The sequence below is a fragment of the Antedon mediterranea genome, chromosome 2 (assembly GCF_964355755.1).
Source record: "Antedon mediterranea chromosome 2, ecAntMedi1.1, whole genome shotgun sequence".
Classification (NCBI taxonomy): domain Eukaryota; kingdom Metazoa; phylum Echinodermata; class Crinoidea; order Comatulida; family Antedonidae; genus Antedon; species Antedon mediterranea.
In genome coordinates this window covers 5,404,025-5,421,791 of record NC_092671.1, presented here as the reverse complement: position 1 = coordinate 5,421,791, position 17,767 = coordinate 5,404,025, and the positions used below count along the sequence as shown (strand labels likewise).

Here is a 17,767-nt window from a genome sequence, read left to right as displayed (position 1 = left end):
ATGTTTTTGATGATGAATAATGAAATAAAATGTTAGCTTTCTGGGTTAAATATTACTATTATTCATAATATAATTCCAAATACAAGATTTTTGTCTTCAACTTCAAATTATTCAACTTCATTTGTATTCGTCAAAGATAAAATGACAAAATAAAAAAATGGTACTTACAGTATTTAGCATCATAGGAATAACCATTTTTTAAAATCTATTTGAATTTCATTAAATGAGTGTGTAAGAATGTATGGGAGTATGTCTTATGAGATGGAATTACTGCCGATATACAATAAAATAGATGAGAGTAAAAAAGTCTGTCACACGCCCATGTCACTGAGCTAAATACAAATTTGAAGTAAAGTTATCATTAAATTTGTGAAGATGGCAGAAAAACAACAATTACATTATAATTTAAATCCATTTATTACAAGAAAGATTTAAATTTAAATTCGTAAGAAATGTTAGTCAGACAAAACAAGTTTATTTTTAGAACTAATCACAACTTTTATTCCCATAATTACAGTAAGTTTTTTTACTACGCCTGCAGAGAATTCATTTGTAACATGTGTGCTTATAATGGATCTGATATATGAATGTCATACACCACTTTACGTACACATCTGGTGGGAGTTAGATAATGTAAATATTTGTTTGCAATTACTGAAGCTTTTGTAACATAATGGCCCAATGGTTTAGTGTCCAAGATATTAATGCTAAATATTACCAACTGTTAGTGTTCATCAGTATTTAGTTGTTTTCATACTTTTGTTTAGTAAAAGCAGCATTACCTAACTACTGTAATTCCTCCATTTTGAAATTATGGATATTGAATAATGATCCAGCAGATATTTTAAACCAGGCCTAAGTTTTTTGAAAGATCTTATTGTCAGAATTCTGCCTAATACCAGACAGGAAGTACAGTAATTACTAGCCAACAGGGAAATATAATTTTAGAAACAATCATATTTTGTTGATTAAGCTCGTTAATCATGTAGAATTATTAATTTAGACTGAAAGAAAGAAGAAAACAATTGTCTTTTTAATAATTACTTTAAAAATCTACAAAATTAAAAAACGTTCCGTGTGAGAATAGGCTGCATTCGTCAATGCTAGTTTAAATAGACTAAATGCACAGGGATACAGGCCTCATCATATTACAGAAAATAGCAATGTGGTTGGGTATAAAGATTGATTTGTATGGGTAGTAAAATGATATACTTGGTTTATCTCTCGGGAAGAACCAAAATATAAGCTATGTTTATACTCTTTTCTAATATCAGAGTTAAATTGTGGTCTATCATAATCAAGCGTTACATTAATTGAGCTTATTCTGCTTTAAATCCACTGTGTATTGCATGCTCTTTGTCAGACATGTTTTCTCTTTCATGTCTCGAAAAGAAATGATGGTGAATTGTGGAGATGTTCCCACTTGAGGTTTGTGGACTGTACCATTTAGAGAGAGGGGTGTTCAATGAATTTTCTACTTTTCGAGTATATCTCGCTCTTCGAGGAGAATTATGGCATTTATCGGTTTATCGAGGTAAGCTAGGCACGAAATAGACTGAGCTTATTCTGCTTTAAACGTGAGAAACACACCGGTTAAACACCTGGTATACACACGCCGTTGGGGAAGCGCAATGTTACATTCTGAATATTATCATTGTTATACAGTATATCACATCATCTCTGAACTCGGAGTATAATCAAAACTACTGTACATCGGAGTAATATCCTGGTTAACGGTATGGATCATATCACACAAGCACTTACCATTAAAGTAAATCCGTTATGATTTGGTAGGATCAGCTTTTAAAGAACAAAGTTAACTCCAGTGCATGTAAACATACTGTTATTGTTGTAAAAATAAAATTAACAGTATATGAGTATATTCTAAACTGTACAAGATGCTGTGAACATTAATCCTAAGCAGCCAGTCTATATTCCTAAGGTAATAAATGTAAAGCGTTTTAAAGGCCTTGAAATAAAGCCTTCTAATACTTTATAAGGCGTCATGTCAAAATGTTTCAAAACGATAATTATGCGTGAAACGCGGTTCAGATTTCTTTGACCGTTTAACGCGTTAAACGTCTTAATCAAGCTCATTAATTGTACTCATTAAATATTCAAAGCTTAGGACCGCCTACTATTACGTCGGTAAAAAAGACGCGATTAACGCGAACATCGCGGTTCAATGTAATACTATTTTGAAATCGATTTTGCGTCGAACCCCGCGTCGAACACAACGATAAAAATGCGTTTATTTTAGGGTCAGGTCCTATGACAACAAAGAAATCGGCTGATAATGTAGACCTATTCCCCGGTCTATACATATACTGTCGTGTACGTATACATACATAAAATAAATGGGGAAACCCCGTAGGCTTCATTAGCCTATACTGTACCGTATACGTTTTTTTTTTGTATAGCCGAATATAATACTAAATAGCTTGATTTGAATGTTTAGGAAGATTCAGTATTTTAGTTCTTTGAAATGTATGCATTGTTTATATGTTAAGTGTGTCCTTATTTTATGATTATCATCATAAAATACTTCATTAATTTATATTATCAATTCAGTCAATGTCACATGGTCGTGGGCATATTAAGAAACGACATTGTTTTGGCCATGTGCTCCGACGATCCAAAGGATCGGCAGAGGACCGTTTCCTTAAACGTTCTTCCACCCTATGCATACCTAGCAATAACAGGCTCTTTCTTTAAATGTTCTTCCACCCTATGCATATTGTGTACATGTGCTCTGCTGTTTATGAAAAACAGATTTATACAAGATTTATTTAATTATACTATACTATACTGAAGTTGTTTTTCAGTAGGGTAATAAGTAGGGTGTTTCGTAGTTATTCAATTTTAGAGAACAAAGCTAGAATAGGCCTAATAAACAACAAATAAACTTGAAATGTATGCTATATAGGCCCGTATATAGGCTATTCATAATAAAACAATTGAAAAAACGAAAATCCATCAATGTTCCCCATTTATTTTCCCAGGGTCAAAGTGATCAAAATAAATACAATATTTACAATAAATATATATATTCCTTCATATGGTAACTAAAACATACTCCACGCACGGAGGACCCGAGATGTAATCCGTAATTGCGAATAACTTTTGTAACTTAGACCTCCCAACTCATGGCCGTACAATATTCAGTTCCGAAGCAAAAGCCACACGCAAATACCATTGTTCTTAAAAGATAAATAAAACAAAGCATATTCGAATAAAACAATAGTAGGCTATCTAATCTTTGCTTTGTTGACTAATTTAATACGCCTAGGTGGGTCGCCTAAACGAACAACATGGTAGGTGTAGGCCAGCAGCATTCAGCAAGCTTTTTGACCCATTAAAAAGACATTCTTAAGCTTATTGGCCACGTTGGCCCTAAAAAAAAATTAGTTATCAACTATCGCCATCCAACTAGTTAAAATAATATTACAATTTAAAATAAATAAACGAATTAAACTAGACTTGAACTCGTTAGGCCTACTTTGACGAGTTAGTTATCCGCACAGCAAAATCCACTTGCACGTCATTACGTTACTTACTTTAGAATATTGCGCACAGAAAAAAAAGTATGCCATTATAGAATAAAATAATATTTTGTTGTTATATGGTGAATTCTGTATATTTTGGGTCATTGTACAGTATACACATTCATGGGTATCACTTTTTATTCGGAGGAGCTATAACAGATTAAAATTGATTGATTGATAAAATACTGCAAAGATAAAAATAGGTGACCCACATCATTCAATTTTTTTGACGTGATTACGTTATCAAATAAAAAATAAATGTCACCTTCCGGAAAGATAATGGTCTAAGCACACTGACATCGCGAGATTCGCGTAAATGAATGTGAAACGTAATGACGTGATCGCAAAAAAAACAACATTTTTTGGGGATTCAATAAGGGGACAATATTTTGTTTACAAAAAATAACAATTATAATATTATTAAAAGATGCAACCTATGTCTACAAAAAAATAGTAAGTTGACATTTCACTTAACCAAAGAAATGAATTAATCAGCATAATGCAGAATAGATGGACAATATAGGTACTTATAGACACAAAAGACTACTAGCCAAATGAACAATATGTGGATGCTTGCATAAATTAACTACATAAACAGTCTCTTCCTGTGCACTATTATACAAATAATGAATGTTTATGAGTGCAATGGTACAAATAATGGCACGAGGTGAATGATGAAAGGTTATATCAACGAGGCAAAGCCGAGTTGATATAACCTTTCATCATTCACCAAGTGCCATTATTTGTACCATTACACGAATACAAAACATTCATTATTTGTTTTATATAACATCTAGACGTTTTTTTTTTCGTACACAAAAATGTTTCAAAAAGTACTATTTAACGATCGTTGAATAGTGCGTACTATTGCACGCCATGTGACCCACATTCGTCCAATCAAATGACAGGAATTTATATAGGTGTTATATAATATACAAATAATGAATGTTTATGAGTGCAATGGTACAAATAATGGCACGAGGTGAATGATGAAAGGTTATATCAACGAGGCAAAGCCGAGTTGATATAACCTTTCATCATTCACCAAGTGCCATTATTTGTACCATTACACGAATACAAAACATTCATTATTTGTTTTATATAACATCTAGACGTTTTTTTTTCGTACACAAAAATGTTTCAAAAAGTACTATTTAACGATCGTTGAATAGTGCGTACTATTGCACGCCATGTGACCCACATTCGTCCAATCAAATGACAGGAATTTATATAGGTGTTATATAATAAGTATTATTACATTGTGCAAAATGTTTAACATTTTAACTCAGCAAATTAAAATAACGGTCTTTTTTATTGGCGCAGAAAAGGGTACTCAAAATACAGTATAAATTTGAATACTGTATTTTATCCACAAATGAGGTTTGGAAAATACGGTATACAAAATACGGTATATCTTTTGGAGCGCCGTTTCCGCTGCCAAAAATATACAGTAACGTAAATGCGGTTTATATAATACAGTTAAAAAATGTTGCTCTGTTTTTGTATCATGCCTTCTGTATTTCAAATCAGGGAGATGTAAAATCTCCCTGATCAAATCACGCAGATTATTATTACCTTTGATTCTTTATTGGTATTATTATAAAGTAAGTTCATCGTCAAGTTTCTGTTAATAATTTTCTCATTTTTGTATAGGTACAACAGTACAATGATGGTACATGGAGGTATAAAAATATTGTTATACCTCCATGGATGGTACTAATCATTGTTTAAAAGTGAAAAAAACATCGGTTCATTTTTTTTGTATATTATGATGCTTTAGTTTTATTTCCTGAATGTAAAAGCTGTGCTATTTTACGAATTCCTATTTTAACCACCACATATTATTCATGGATCAATAAATAACAAAAGCTTCAACAAAACAATGCTTTGCAATTAGGGCCATCAATGGCCGATGTCGGCATTTAAGATACATCGAAAGAAAACAAAAATAAGCAAAATAATTATATATTATTATAGATACTAAAAATGTTTAATAAAAGTTTTGTTTAATTTCAATTGGTGGTTTGTCATCTTGTCTTTAGTATTGTTTGGGAAAAAATAATTAATAAAAAATGTTTCTTTATTTGAATAAATCGTTCGGTATGGAATATTTTTAAAATACATTAGGCCTAGTTATAAGTCATTGTGTCCCGTTTTAATTTATGATTGAAAAATCGTCACGATAAATATAAAGAAGTTATAGTCCTCCCCACCCAAAATCCAAAAATAAAATAAATATTTTTCTTAACAAAAAATAACTGAAGTAGCCTATACACATTAAGCGCCACGTTAATGCAGTTTTCGTAGACGTTCGCATTGAAAACGAAATTCTTAAAGCCTGTTTTCCACTAAGCGAATTTAGTCGTGTGAATCAAACATTTCACGTATTCGCACGCGCAGTTTTCCATTGCACAAGAAAAATGTTAGGCTTTACGCAGCCCTTAAACAAAAGTATGTCGGCAAAAAAAAGATTTTAAAAATGGCGGCGTGAAAAATAAAAATAATATAGTCCAGTATAGTATCAGAACGTTCAATCGGTCGCTCAAAAAGACTGCCGACAGAAGACCGTAATTAAAAGTACAGACCTAGTTTTTTTTTGGTCACATGGCATGAAACACGATACTCTCTGCTGTTTACCACAACCTCTCACATGTTTTCTTCCCTCCATCCAAATTCCAGTCGGGCATTTTCTTTACGCATGTAATGATTATTTAAAAAGCCTATCTTAAATCTTAACATGAAATATATGTTTAGGCCTATTTTGCATATATTTTGTTGGTGGCCTAGCCTAGATGTCTTTTTTTTTTTATATAATTCGCTAACCCAACCTCTCCTTGTGAGCTAAATGCCCCTTTCCCAACGGGCCCGATGTCGTCTTGTCGACGGATGACCGGCCAAATTAGGTTAACCTAACCATGGAGTAAAGAATATTCTTTACTCCATGACCTAACAGCATAGGGCGGCTACAAAAATTGACGTCTTCTAGCTTTAGATAGGATTTTAAATAGCGAACAATACATTGTTGTTTGCAATGTCCATGCTTCTAAAGGCGATAACAATGGTGTTTACTATTCCCTACGCACCACCCTATGATCGACGCGTAGATAATTTATTAATTAGGATTATTAAAGACTGTATACAAAAGCATTACAAAAAAATGTTATAACAGTAGAAATTGAACTGTGGTAGCAGTAGAAATTCATTTTCTTGGTTAAGTTTTGACAGTAGTTTTAGTATAAAAACGTGGGCAGTGGAGTATCAATCATAAAAACGACTCAATACTCCACCTATCAACATCGCACTATAATGGCACTGCGGCGGGAATGATGGGCTGCCAAGAGTGATCGGCTTTTGTTGTTTACTGAGCGAACTTTAAATAGGTATTTTATTTGTATTACAGTTGCATTTTACAGTTATTACACATTCGGCTATCTGCGATTTCATTGTTTTTAGGTAATAATTGTTATGTATTATGAGATCGCAACGCACCTTAAATCAAGGATAGGTTCAGCGTATGTACGGCCTAGCGGCAATCGATTGACAACGTACCAACTTACTTTTACGATTTAGTTTTTTTTTTTTTACGAAATATACGCGTGTAACGAAAAAAACGATTTATTATTGTTACGTTTAACGCGTTTATGCAAATATTTAGTCAAGCATGCAGTGGGGGCGGGACTAATATTGAGCTGTGCATATTGGCGTTTTTCACGTTGTTTCACAATTGGAAGTCACGGTCAAGTTTAAAGAACAAAAGAATACGCGTTTCACGCATAGTCATCGTTTTTAAACATTTTGATATGACGCCTAATATCATCATTATTATGATATAAAGCCTCCGTTTCCTTTTACCTAAACACAGGTAGCAATAAACAATCTCTAAGGAAATGTGACTTACTATTTGTCAAGGTAATCTGCAACATTCACATACAGATAGCAATATTACATTATACATTCTAATTTTTCTCAAACTCAGAACTCAGAACATCTGAATATTCAATTAACAATACAGATGCTACATAATAAAATTCTATCAAGTTTTATTGAAATTGTGGCACGATTGTTAACTTACTGTATATTGGTAGATTTTTTTCAATTCAAATGAAATAAATCCTATCACTCAGTATGCAACAAGTATAGGCTATATTTGGATTCCATTGTCAATGCAATCCAAGTATAATCCCACCTCCTAATTTTCCACAAATTTCATACCAAGGCCTACCTGGGACTATACTTATAGTATTCATGAATTTACAGTCTCTTAAAATTTCCCCCTCCCACTGTTCCCATGCTTAAATACGACGTATTGTAATATTATAATGATCATGACATTATGCTTTCAAAGTACTGTATATAAAAATTGTCTAAAATGTACCAAAAGTAATGTAATGTCAGTTGCTTCAATTTGTGACTACTCATCTCGCTGAAATAAATTATTCATATAGTAGTTTTATTCTAATTCTGATTTAAATGAGTTAATTAGAAGAGTTGCACTGCTGGAAGATTTATATTCAAACAACGAGAATTGGGTGGATGAATCCATTTTGAAATAGGTATGTTCTTACCATCAGTGACATTTCGTACGCAATGATCTCGACTGGCTCCTGCTACAGAACTTTTGTCAACCTCCCTAATACCCGATCCATCTGCCAGAGCTTGGCCTCGCCTATGGAGGGTTGGCGAGTCCATTACATGCCTAGGAATGGCTCGTTTTCCAGCTGTCAATTCTGGTTGGTCCCCCATACTGTGTGCAAGCCCCCCATTTTGAAATCGATGAAACTGATGTTTTTGTTGTCTCTGAAAAAGCAAGCATAATTTAGGGTTAGTAGTTTGACAAAATATTGAAATTTGAAAAAAGGAAGAGTTGGTACTTTATCTCCTCCCAAACCACACAACCAATAATCGTGTTCGAGCTGGGTCATTTTCAAATGCCGCAAAAAATGTGTTTTTACACAAATTCCTTTGCGACTGCCTAATGCTGCGTTTGATAATTCAACCAGTCAACATACAATACTCATACCAAAGGTAATATAAACAAAAAGCTGTGTATCTAATGTAGTCCCTGGTGTACAAATCTACCCAAAAATATATTATACAGAATTATTTTGCAAACTATTATGTTTCGTTAATGAAGCCCTACATATTTAAACTGAATATGAAATAGATATGATATGACAACAATATTGATTACATTAGAATTGGGAATACATCAGTTATAGTAAGTGCAATTCTGAAATTTGATATTTTAGGTAAATCACTGCTTTTACAGTATAAATTCACATGAAGACTGACATATTCTCGTGTACTTGGTTCCCATAGTAACGATTGCACTGTGTCTACATTTTTACATCGAGTCTCTATTGGAAATCATGCTTTACCGGTATTAATACAGTACGGGTAAATTACAGGTACTGAGCCCCATTCAACACAACTTGGGTGAGGTTATCGAGGAGAGAAAGGGGGTCAAGCATCAACCTCACTATATTTTATTTTCTTTTTATTAATACTTTTTGTTCCGGCCAACAGGGTTGGCAGTTTTTTGGGGGGTATATTCTACATTCTGCCAATATGGATTTTGTTTTAGACAATTTATTATGAATCATATTATTTTCATAATTTTATGCAATCTTTAAAATATTTTATGAGCAGAAAGGTATAACAAATTCTACATTATATTTTAAAAATACAGTACTTGTCTTCCCTTCCTAAAACACATCAATAATTTATTATAAACAATTCAAGTTAAAACCAAAAAGATAATTATAAATTGTCATAAATCATCCCAAATTATTTTTATCTTTTTGCTGTACATACTCTTGTGATTTACAAACCTATTATTAATATCAGAATTAGCTGAATGCATCTCATGGGAAATTAAAGAAAGAAATCAAATTAAAAATCAAATTAAGCAAATTGAAATTTTCTAGTTTAATAAACCAAGACAATTGGAAAACTAGACAATTACAAGTGTTCGCCATTTAACATGACCCTAAAACTCTATATTTTAATAGGCACAATCCTTCTTCTGATGTGGTGATGTGATAATAGTATGTCTCATCTACCTACAATACAACATACTAGGCCTACCCATAATTTAGATGCATTATGGTATTTACTTTTCTTAATAAAAAGTAGTAGTTTCCTCAATGAGATGTTCTTATTTGTTTGGCTGGTTGTAATAATTTTAAATAAAATATCATTTTAAATAAAACATCATTGTATTCTAACATCAATTATTTATTCTTATTTTATTCTACGTTTCCAATATTTTTGCTTCCATAATAAAAATGCATTATAAAATGATGTATATTAAAGGGCTTGCATAAACTCTACATTCACCATGTACAGTAATACATAGCAATTGCTTTCCACCTTCAAGGAAATGCATACAGTACAAATTGGATGCTGTTTTTAAAAATCCTATTGTGAATAAAAATGTTCACACTACTGTTACACATGAGAAAAGACTTGTTAAATTTAACCTATATTCTCTGAAAGCAATTTTAAACATTTATACAATTTTCTACTAATCTTTCAAATCAGAGACAGGACAGATTGGAAAATTGGAAATTCTCAAATTCACGTTTTGATGGAATCATAATGAGAGAATTTGAAATGTTTGATTTTTCGATTTCTGTTTTTAATGATTTACCTGTCGGCTAAGAATTACTGTTAATGTTGGAATTGGATGAAAAGGATGAAAAGAAATGAATTATTGCTGAATAAGCATCTATTTGAAAACAATAATTTTTTAATCTAGAACTAAGGTAAGAATTATGGAATTAAAATCAAATTTAAAGAATTTAACAAATCTAATTTTAAAACAAATTTATAGTGCAAAAATGTCTCATTCTCTGACCTAATAATATGGACTTTAGAATACAGTAGGCCTACTAGGCTAATCAGTTTATTTTCATGATGATAAACTATCATGAAGTTTTATAGATTTCCTAATTTTTTGACTACAGTAGTCTTTTTATGGTAACTGTAATTGTAAATGATAAAGCATCCATTTACTTTATTTTTTATTAAATTATTTATTTATTTCAAAAATACCTCCTGAGGGAGAAGAATTAGGTACTGTACACAAATAAAAAATGTTCATTGTATATATAATTGTAATGCAACAATTAACGTCTAAATATTAGATAGCCAAAAATGGTTCAGTTTTATCCTAAAAAAGCATACAGTACTACAGTATACAGGATTATCATTTTCAATTACATACAGTATATCTTTTTGACATATTCAAATATGTGATCAGCTACGCATTATAGCAACACTATAATCAACCTGACAAGGTATATTTAATTAATTACAGCATAATGGTAGGTAATACGGCACATATCATTATGCATGACTACAGAGTTAATGAAATCAAACCGACCTCTTAGCCTGTGTGTACCTGATCAGGTATCACTAACGTTATATAATAGAAACCATAGTCCAATAAGCAAACCCTTTGATTAGAACGTTCTCATGAGTAAACAAAGTAAATGAGAGCTTTTATAGGAACTAATAGATTAAGCTCGCTGAATTGAACCAAAGTGCTAAACAAAACAACGTTGGATGAAGTTGAGCCATTTTGTAATTGAGAGCTGACAGCAGCTCTTATTTGGTATGATACAGTACAAAATTGTTCTCCACTATACTGTATGTGTACTGTAGGCTCCGAACTTGTTTAATGTTATTGTTACTGTATTAAGAAAAGGAGAAATTCAGTTGAGCATCGGATAATGGTGTCATTCGCAAACCACGCCCCCATTCAATGGCCATAATTTCTCTTTATAATACTGTTGTATGTACTGTATATCAATATAGAATATGATTTTCAGAATTTCAGGAATAAAAATGGGCATACAGTATGTGACAACAAATACTAACTGTAAACTATTGCTACATTCATTAAAATTGATTTTTTTAAAATAATTTTAACTGTACCCATATAATGTTCTTTATTTTATTTTATATAAAATATTAAATTGTATCTAACATTAACAAGCATTCCATCCTAATGGCCAATTTAGACAGACGATTGGTAACGGTAAGCGGAAAACCGCATAGCTTGTTTCACGTAGAATCTTTATTGCTATCCTGAGCGGAAAGCACCCATTCACTCCGCGTTGTGTGTAACTTTAAATGGTCATAAGAAATAACCTACTGTAGATTCTATATTACTGTTACCGCCCATCTGTGTATTAAAATTGGCCTTAAATATATTGCTTTTTAATTTTGAGGTAATTTCAATGTCAGAAAAACTAATAGAATAGTAAATTATAATTCATTTAAAAAAAAAGGATACAGTACATACTAAATGAATCTACATTTTCATACTCGTTTAAATGTGAATTCATGTGTTTCATCCATTTGACCTTATTAACAACAATCAATTATAATCACCAGTGAAAGAATGTATTTCAATGCATACAAATGTGTCTTCTTTACACTTGTGAAAATATTGATGTTAAATTAAACCTGGAGCAATTCTTGAAAAGGAGTAATAATGACCTTCACCATACTGTCAAGTAGTATGTTGCTTTGAATGACATTATCGGGTTAAAACTTCTAGTCGACGACAGAAAGGTGTGATTTTATTTTCATTCATGCACTTTAGTATTTCATTAAAAATGGTAAAATCTTTTAGTTTGGTATTGATATTTATATGTGTTTAATTTTTAAAAACAGAAACCAAAAGTTGTGCTCTGTGTACATATATTACAAAACTATAACAAGTCATAAGATACCTAATTTCTCTTGATATAAGCTGAAATTGGCCTTTGATATCATATGCTCTCCTAAGAAAAGCCAAGTCTATTGTCAGTTTATCCAGGTAAGTTAGCCAATACACAAATTACAACCAGCAAACATTAGGTAATTTTGAAAATTTCAACTAGAAATTACAAACATTTCTAGGGAGAATTTCCAGCCCTGGGTTATGGCTTTACATGGAAGATGTACAGTAGAGCAAATGAAACGTGTGATGTTGTTATTGAATTTTTACCTGATTGAGATGAGGACTTTGCTCATTATGTGAGCTTTCCATCAGTCACCTATGTATTCAAATCATCCAGTTTACAACAAACATTTACAAGCATATTCCAGTTGACACATTCAAACTGTAAAGAAAAATAAATTAGTTTTAAAAGTCAAAATTGGGCATATAGACTTGTACAGTAATTAAAAAAAACTACTGTACCAAACTCCCAAATGAGGGGTTGCAATAAAACTAGAAGTCATCACATAAAAAATAGCTGATTGAATTGTATAGTGCTTGAAATTTCTTCAGAATAAGAAAGTTGAAATTGACAGTTGGTTTGCTTATTTTAAATATACTCTATACGCATAATATTTATATATGAAAAAAAAAAACGTTTGGACATACCATTAAAATATAAATCAAAGTTAAACATTTTCAAAATTCTAACTACAGCAGTAACAGAAATAGTTTGACCTTTAATGGATGGCTACTACTATTATAGAACGCTATGTTATGTCATTGATTTGTGTAACAGTTTCATCGCGATGAATAGTAAAGTTGTACAGTAAAATAGCTCTTTTGCTAATGCCAAAAAAGGCACGAAATGTCATTAATTTAACTCAATGATAATACACTATCCGCTAACTAATTATTTTTGACAGTCCTGTGCTTAAAGAAGGTCAAAACAACATCTTTATCGGCTTAGTATAGCAGAGTTTTATTAATTTGTATTACGAGAAATATGGGGGAAGCGCTGCGACTTTATTTGGTTGTTCAATTTGTTCAAATTCAAGGCAATTGGCCATTTGTTTATCGAGTGTGTTACCATAGTGATTAGAGGCTTTAATTAAATATATCGGTAAACCACAGTTTAATTATTAATTACCTGAAAATTTAAATAAGTATACTGGGTCAGAGTTCATAACTCACAATATAGAGGCTTCATTTAAACAAATCAGTAAACTACAATTTATTATTAATTACCTGAAATTTAAATAAGTTGACTGGGTCGGAGTTCATAACACTTATATAAAATGTTAGGAGAGTTCATAAAAGTACCGTATATTTCGGTGTATAAGTCGCACCCGTGTATAAGACGCACCCCCAACTGAGAGTAAAATATCGGTATTTTTTATATCGTCGATGTATAAGACGCACCTTATATTTCATCAAAACAATGTTTTTTTAAATTGTAATCAATATTATTGTAATAATATATTTTGTTATATCTACAACGGCGTCCTTTATTTAGGTTTTTTCTTACCTAGGCTCGGCCGCGCCCAGCCTCAACAAGTTCTTTCTAACTTGTTATTCATGAGTTTCGCCACAACATCGAGTGCATGACCGTGTGTGTAACATGCACGTGTGTGGGCTAGCCTCGCTCGATCATTTCGAGAGGGCGCACGTTTTCACGGACAATCGTATTCGATTAGTATCTATGTATCCGAGAAGTGTGTACGCTAGGTCCATGCTATAATCACCTGGAGAATATACTAGTCGAATACCGTACACCATGTGGCCACCAAAAGAAGGGCTTGCGCTTGGGGTACGGCGATTGTGCGTATAACTACTGTATAAATAAATACTATTCCAATCGTACGACGTAAACGTTTACAAATGAAATTTTATCGGAGCGCCATAATGAACAAATCTTTTCATCATATTTAGTATAACATCATGCTGAAATGACTTGAAAACTAGGCAGAAGCAGGTTGCCGTTACGTTAGTTAGTTACTGTAGCTAGGCCTAGCCTACTCAGGCCTAGCAAACGAGGTGACGATAGCCTAGGCCTATGTACAATCTGTGTGGTGAGGCATTTATGTTCGGTGTATAAGACGCACCCTTAATTTAGAGGTCAAATTTGCGTGTCAAAAGTGCGACTTATACACCGAAATATACGGTACTAAATGCTACTGTTTTTGTCTTTTACATTTTCTAACACATCCCTGGAGTGAAGTACATTTGGCATGAAATTAACTTGAGAGTAAACTCAATAAAGTCTTGAGCACCATGTCTGCTGTTGGTTTAATGATAGTAGTTGTCATAAAAGATAGTATCCCTTTGATCCGTAATGTCATAAAACAAGCAAGCAACCAATAGCCTCTGTGCGAGTACACTCGTAAAACAACAAGCAATTGGCGATAATAAAATGCTTTTGGAACCGCTTTTGGACAGCAGAAAATTAGACTGCAATAATATGTATATCTTGATCCTTTGTGCCTCTAACCAAGGAAATGTGTAGCCATAAAAAACAGTTTAAACGGCTTGAACTCTGCAGTTTTTTAATGAAGTTAAAATAACAGACAGTAAAAATTGAAAAGGGAAGTTTTTACAGAAAGGTTGAAAAAGTTGATGATTGATGGTTATACAAAGAAGTTTGAAAGAATAGAAATTGCAGTGTGAACGGAATTAAACTGAAACTTAATAAAATCAGAAGACACATGACATACAAATTACTAGTGATATGGAAAAAAATCAAAAGAAATTGAAGTTTTAATTACAAAATCAATCAAAAGTAATAGACAACCACACATGCTCACAACATCAAATGCTTACAACCTCACATGCTCACAACCGTACATGCTCAGAACTGCAAATTTTCACAAGCTGCTTCATGAATATGCAGTACTGTACAGGTGTGATAACTTCTCTGTATTCAACATACAAAAACTGGAACATGGAAGATAATGACTGTACACTGTGTTAAACAATATTTTTTACAGTATAGACTATTCACAGATGACAATTCATAAATTTTCTTTCATAGTCTAGCAATAATCAAGAGAATTTTATCATTAATCTTATAAATGGAAAATTATTTTGGGGGAAACAATTTTGAAATTAACACAATTTCCTAAAAAAAGAAGTTTTTTTTTTTATCTACATTGATGTTTGCATTATATTATGTTTGGAGAAACAGTAAAATAGCAATTAATTTGACTGCAGAAGATGGTGTTTAAAAACTTCACTGACCTGAAAACTGTCCATCTACTTTACAACCCATATACTGTATCATTGCTATCTACAGTACAGTAGAATTGTGATTACACCTGCACTGCTGCGGTAAACCTATGTTTTGGATTTCTATAATTTACATAGACCTAATAAATTATTGGGAATAACAAAATAATAATAGTATGATATAACTACCGTACCATAAACTGAGATAAAGACAAGGGTCTTTCACCAGTAATAGAAAGGTAAATTGCTAGTGAATAGAATGCTTTGTCATCTTTGGTAATCCATTGATATAGCAGGATTTAAGAATGGATTTAGCATTTAAATCCATTTATTGGAACCAGATACATGTATTATGACTTATATAGCAAAAATAATACAATTTCCTAGATTTAATCATTTCTAAAAGTCAACAAATTCAAAACAGAAACGAAAGTACTATAGTCATTGCCACTTCATTTGTGCATATGAAACAGGACAGTTTAAATACTACTACAGATACAAACAAACAGTGGTGTTGGTAGTCTATGAGTGCGGCTTACTACCTGGATAAACCAACAATAGCCTCTCCCTCCGTAGAGAGGAATACATTACGAAAAGAAGAACATTAATACATAAAATATCACACATAATGGTATAGTCCATTAAAAGTTTAATATGAAAAAAGACATTATATTATTAGGTGGTGTAGTAGATAAATGACATACTCAAAACAACAACTATGAAAAGAGTAACAAGTAAAAAGCTTAACACAGAATGCTCTCAATGTAGAGAAAAATAATATGTTTATGGTAAAACTAAAAGACAAGATTATCTACAGCCGAAAGGAAGTATAAAATGAAATGCCCCATCTTTCTCTAATGGAATTTTTAATGCTGAACCAATTAAACAAGTACTCTACATTTTAAATGACCTCAATTTGTTGTGGACGTAATGCCAGTACGTGTGCAAGAAAACATTGCTAGCTTAACTCGTGGCTATTAATAGGTTTTTCCACACTTAGTTATAAATCTGATATTAGAAAGCAAGAGATTATAGATAAAGTTTCTGTTGCTTCATTATAGAATGCTAGACAAGCCCAGTGGGCTTATAGGACAATACTGTGGTAAAGTTGGTATTAGGGAAAAAATGTCCGCTTTTCTAACTATACAGTTAGAACCCCTTCTTTGTGACACCCATATTAAAGGCCAGGGAAACCTCTATTAAGGGGAAACCTACCTGTGAAACAAATGAGGACAATGTTTTAACACTACACAGCTCATCCTCAATAGGAGTTCTACTGTATAATATCACCGGATGTTATAGAGATATCTAACCCAGTATTGATGCCCTTATCTTTCAGAAAAATGCCATGTGTGTCGTCATTTATGACTTGTAAATGTCAACCACATTCTAACAGACACTATATAAATCAATTTGAATATTTTGGTTGTTTTCCTTTAATGAAATCTGGAGTTTATGGCATCTCTCTGATGAAATCAAAGCAATAAAAAGTCACTTTAAAATGTCATTAATTTGAACAAAAGCTAAAAACAAACAAACACAATAATGTGTTACAGCTGGTTTAGAAAGCCAACCATTAAACAATGCATTACAAATATTATATCCAGTAAAGCTATTGTAATAAAAATAACACTAGGCATACTTTACAAAATAGCCGTTGAGAAATCTAACAAAAGCTAGTGATGAAATAACACCCTGGCTAACAATAGACGGAAAACTACACTTAAAAAGAGATCCTTCATCTGTGAAAGTACCATTGGTACATACTGCTACAAAGGTTCCGACTGATTATCTCTAATCTTTCCTGACGGATTATCATTTAATTGGATTTTGCTTTGTGATGATAATCAAAATACCGACATAATATTAAACACATTATTTTGTTATACCTGAATGATTACTATAAATTGACTTGAACTTTTATAAAACAATTTCTAATAGCATATTATATTTTTTTTTGTGGAATTTATTATTTAAGAACGGACATACTGTACCCACAACATTATGAAACACATACTGATGTACAGTGTAACTATTATCAATGAGAAATTTCATTTAAACATTCCAGTTGTACTGTATTTTCAAATAGTTCAGTGCACATTAAGAATTTATAGTTGTATTAAATTTGTGTTTAATTTTAATGCTCAAATTAATTTGAGAAACCCTATTCGAACAGCACTGTCTTTCTAAAGTATAAAACACTGTAGTATGAAACTACAAATGGTTTAGTTTACAAATTGCTTTTAGAAAATAATAATGGAATGACAACAGTCTAGACTAAATT

General features: G+C 32.0%; 1 protein-coding gene across 1 annotated transcript in view; it reads right to left on the bottom strand.

Moving 5' to 3' along the window:
- The window catches only part of LOC140040154 (adenomatous polyposis coli protein-like), a 60,418-nt gene that overhangs the window by 35,430 nt on the left and 7,221 nt on the right, over window positions 1-17,767 (bottom strand). The window contains exons 2-3 of the mRNA XM_072085864.1: window positions 12,547-12,661; window positions 8,111-8,342 (exon numbers count right to left, since the gene is read on the bottom strand). Coding sequence (XP_071941965.1) covers window positions 8,111-8,342; window positions 12,547-12,588 — 274 coding nt within the window. The 5' untranslated portion in view covers window positions 12,589-12,661. The remainder of the gene's footprint in view (window positions 1-8,110; window positions 8,343-12,546; window positions 12,662-17,767) is intronic.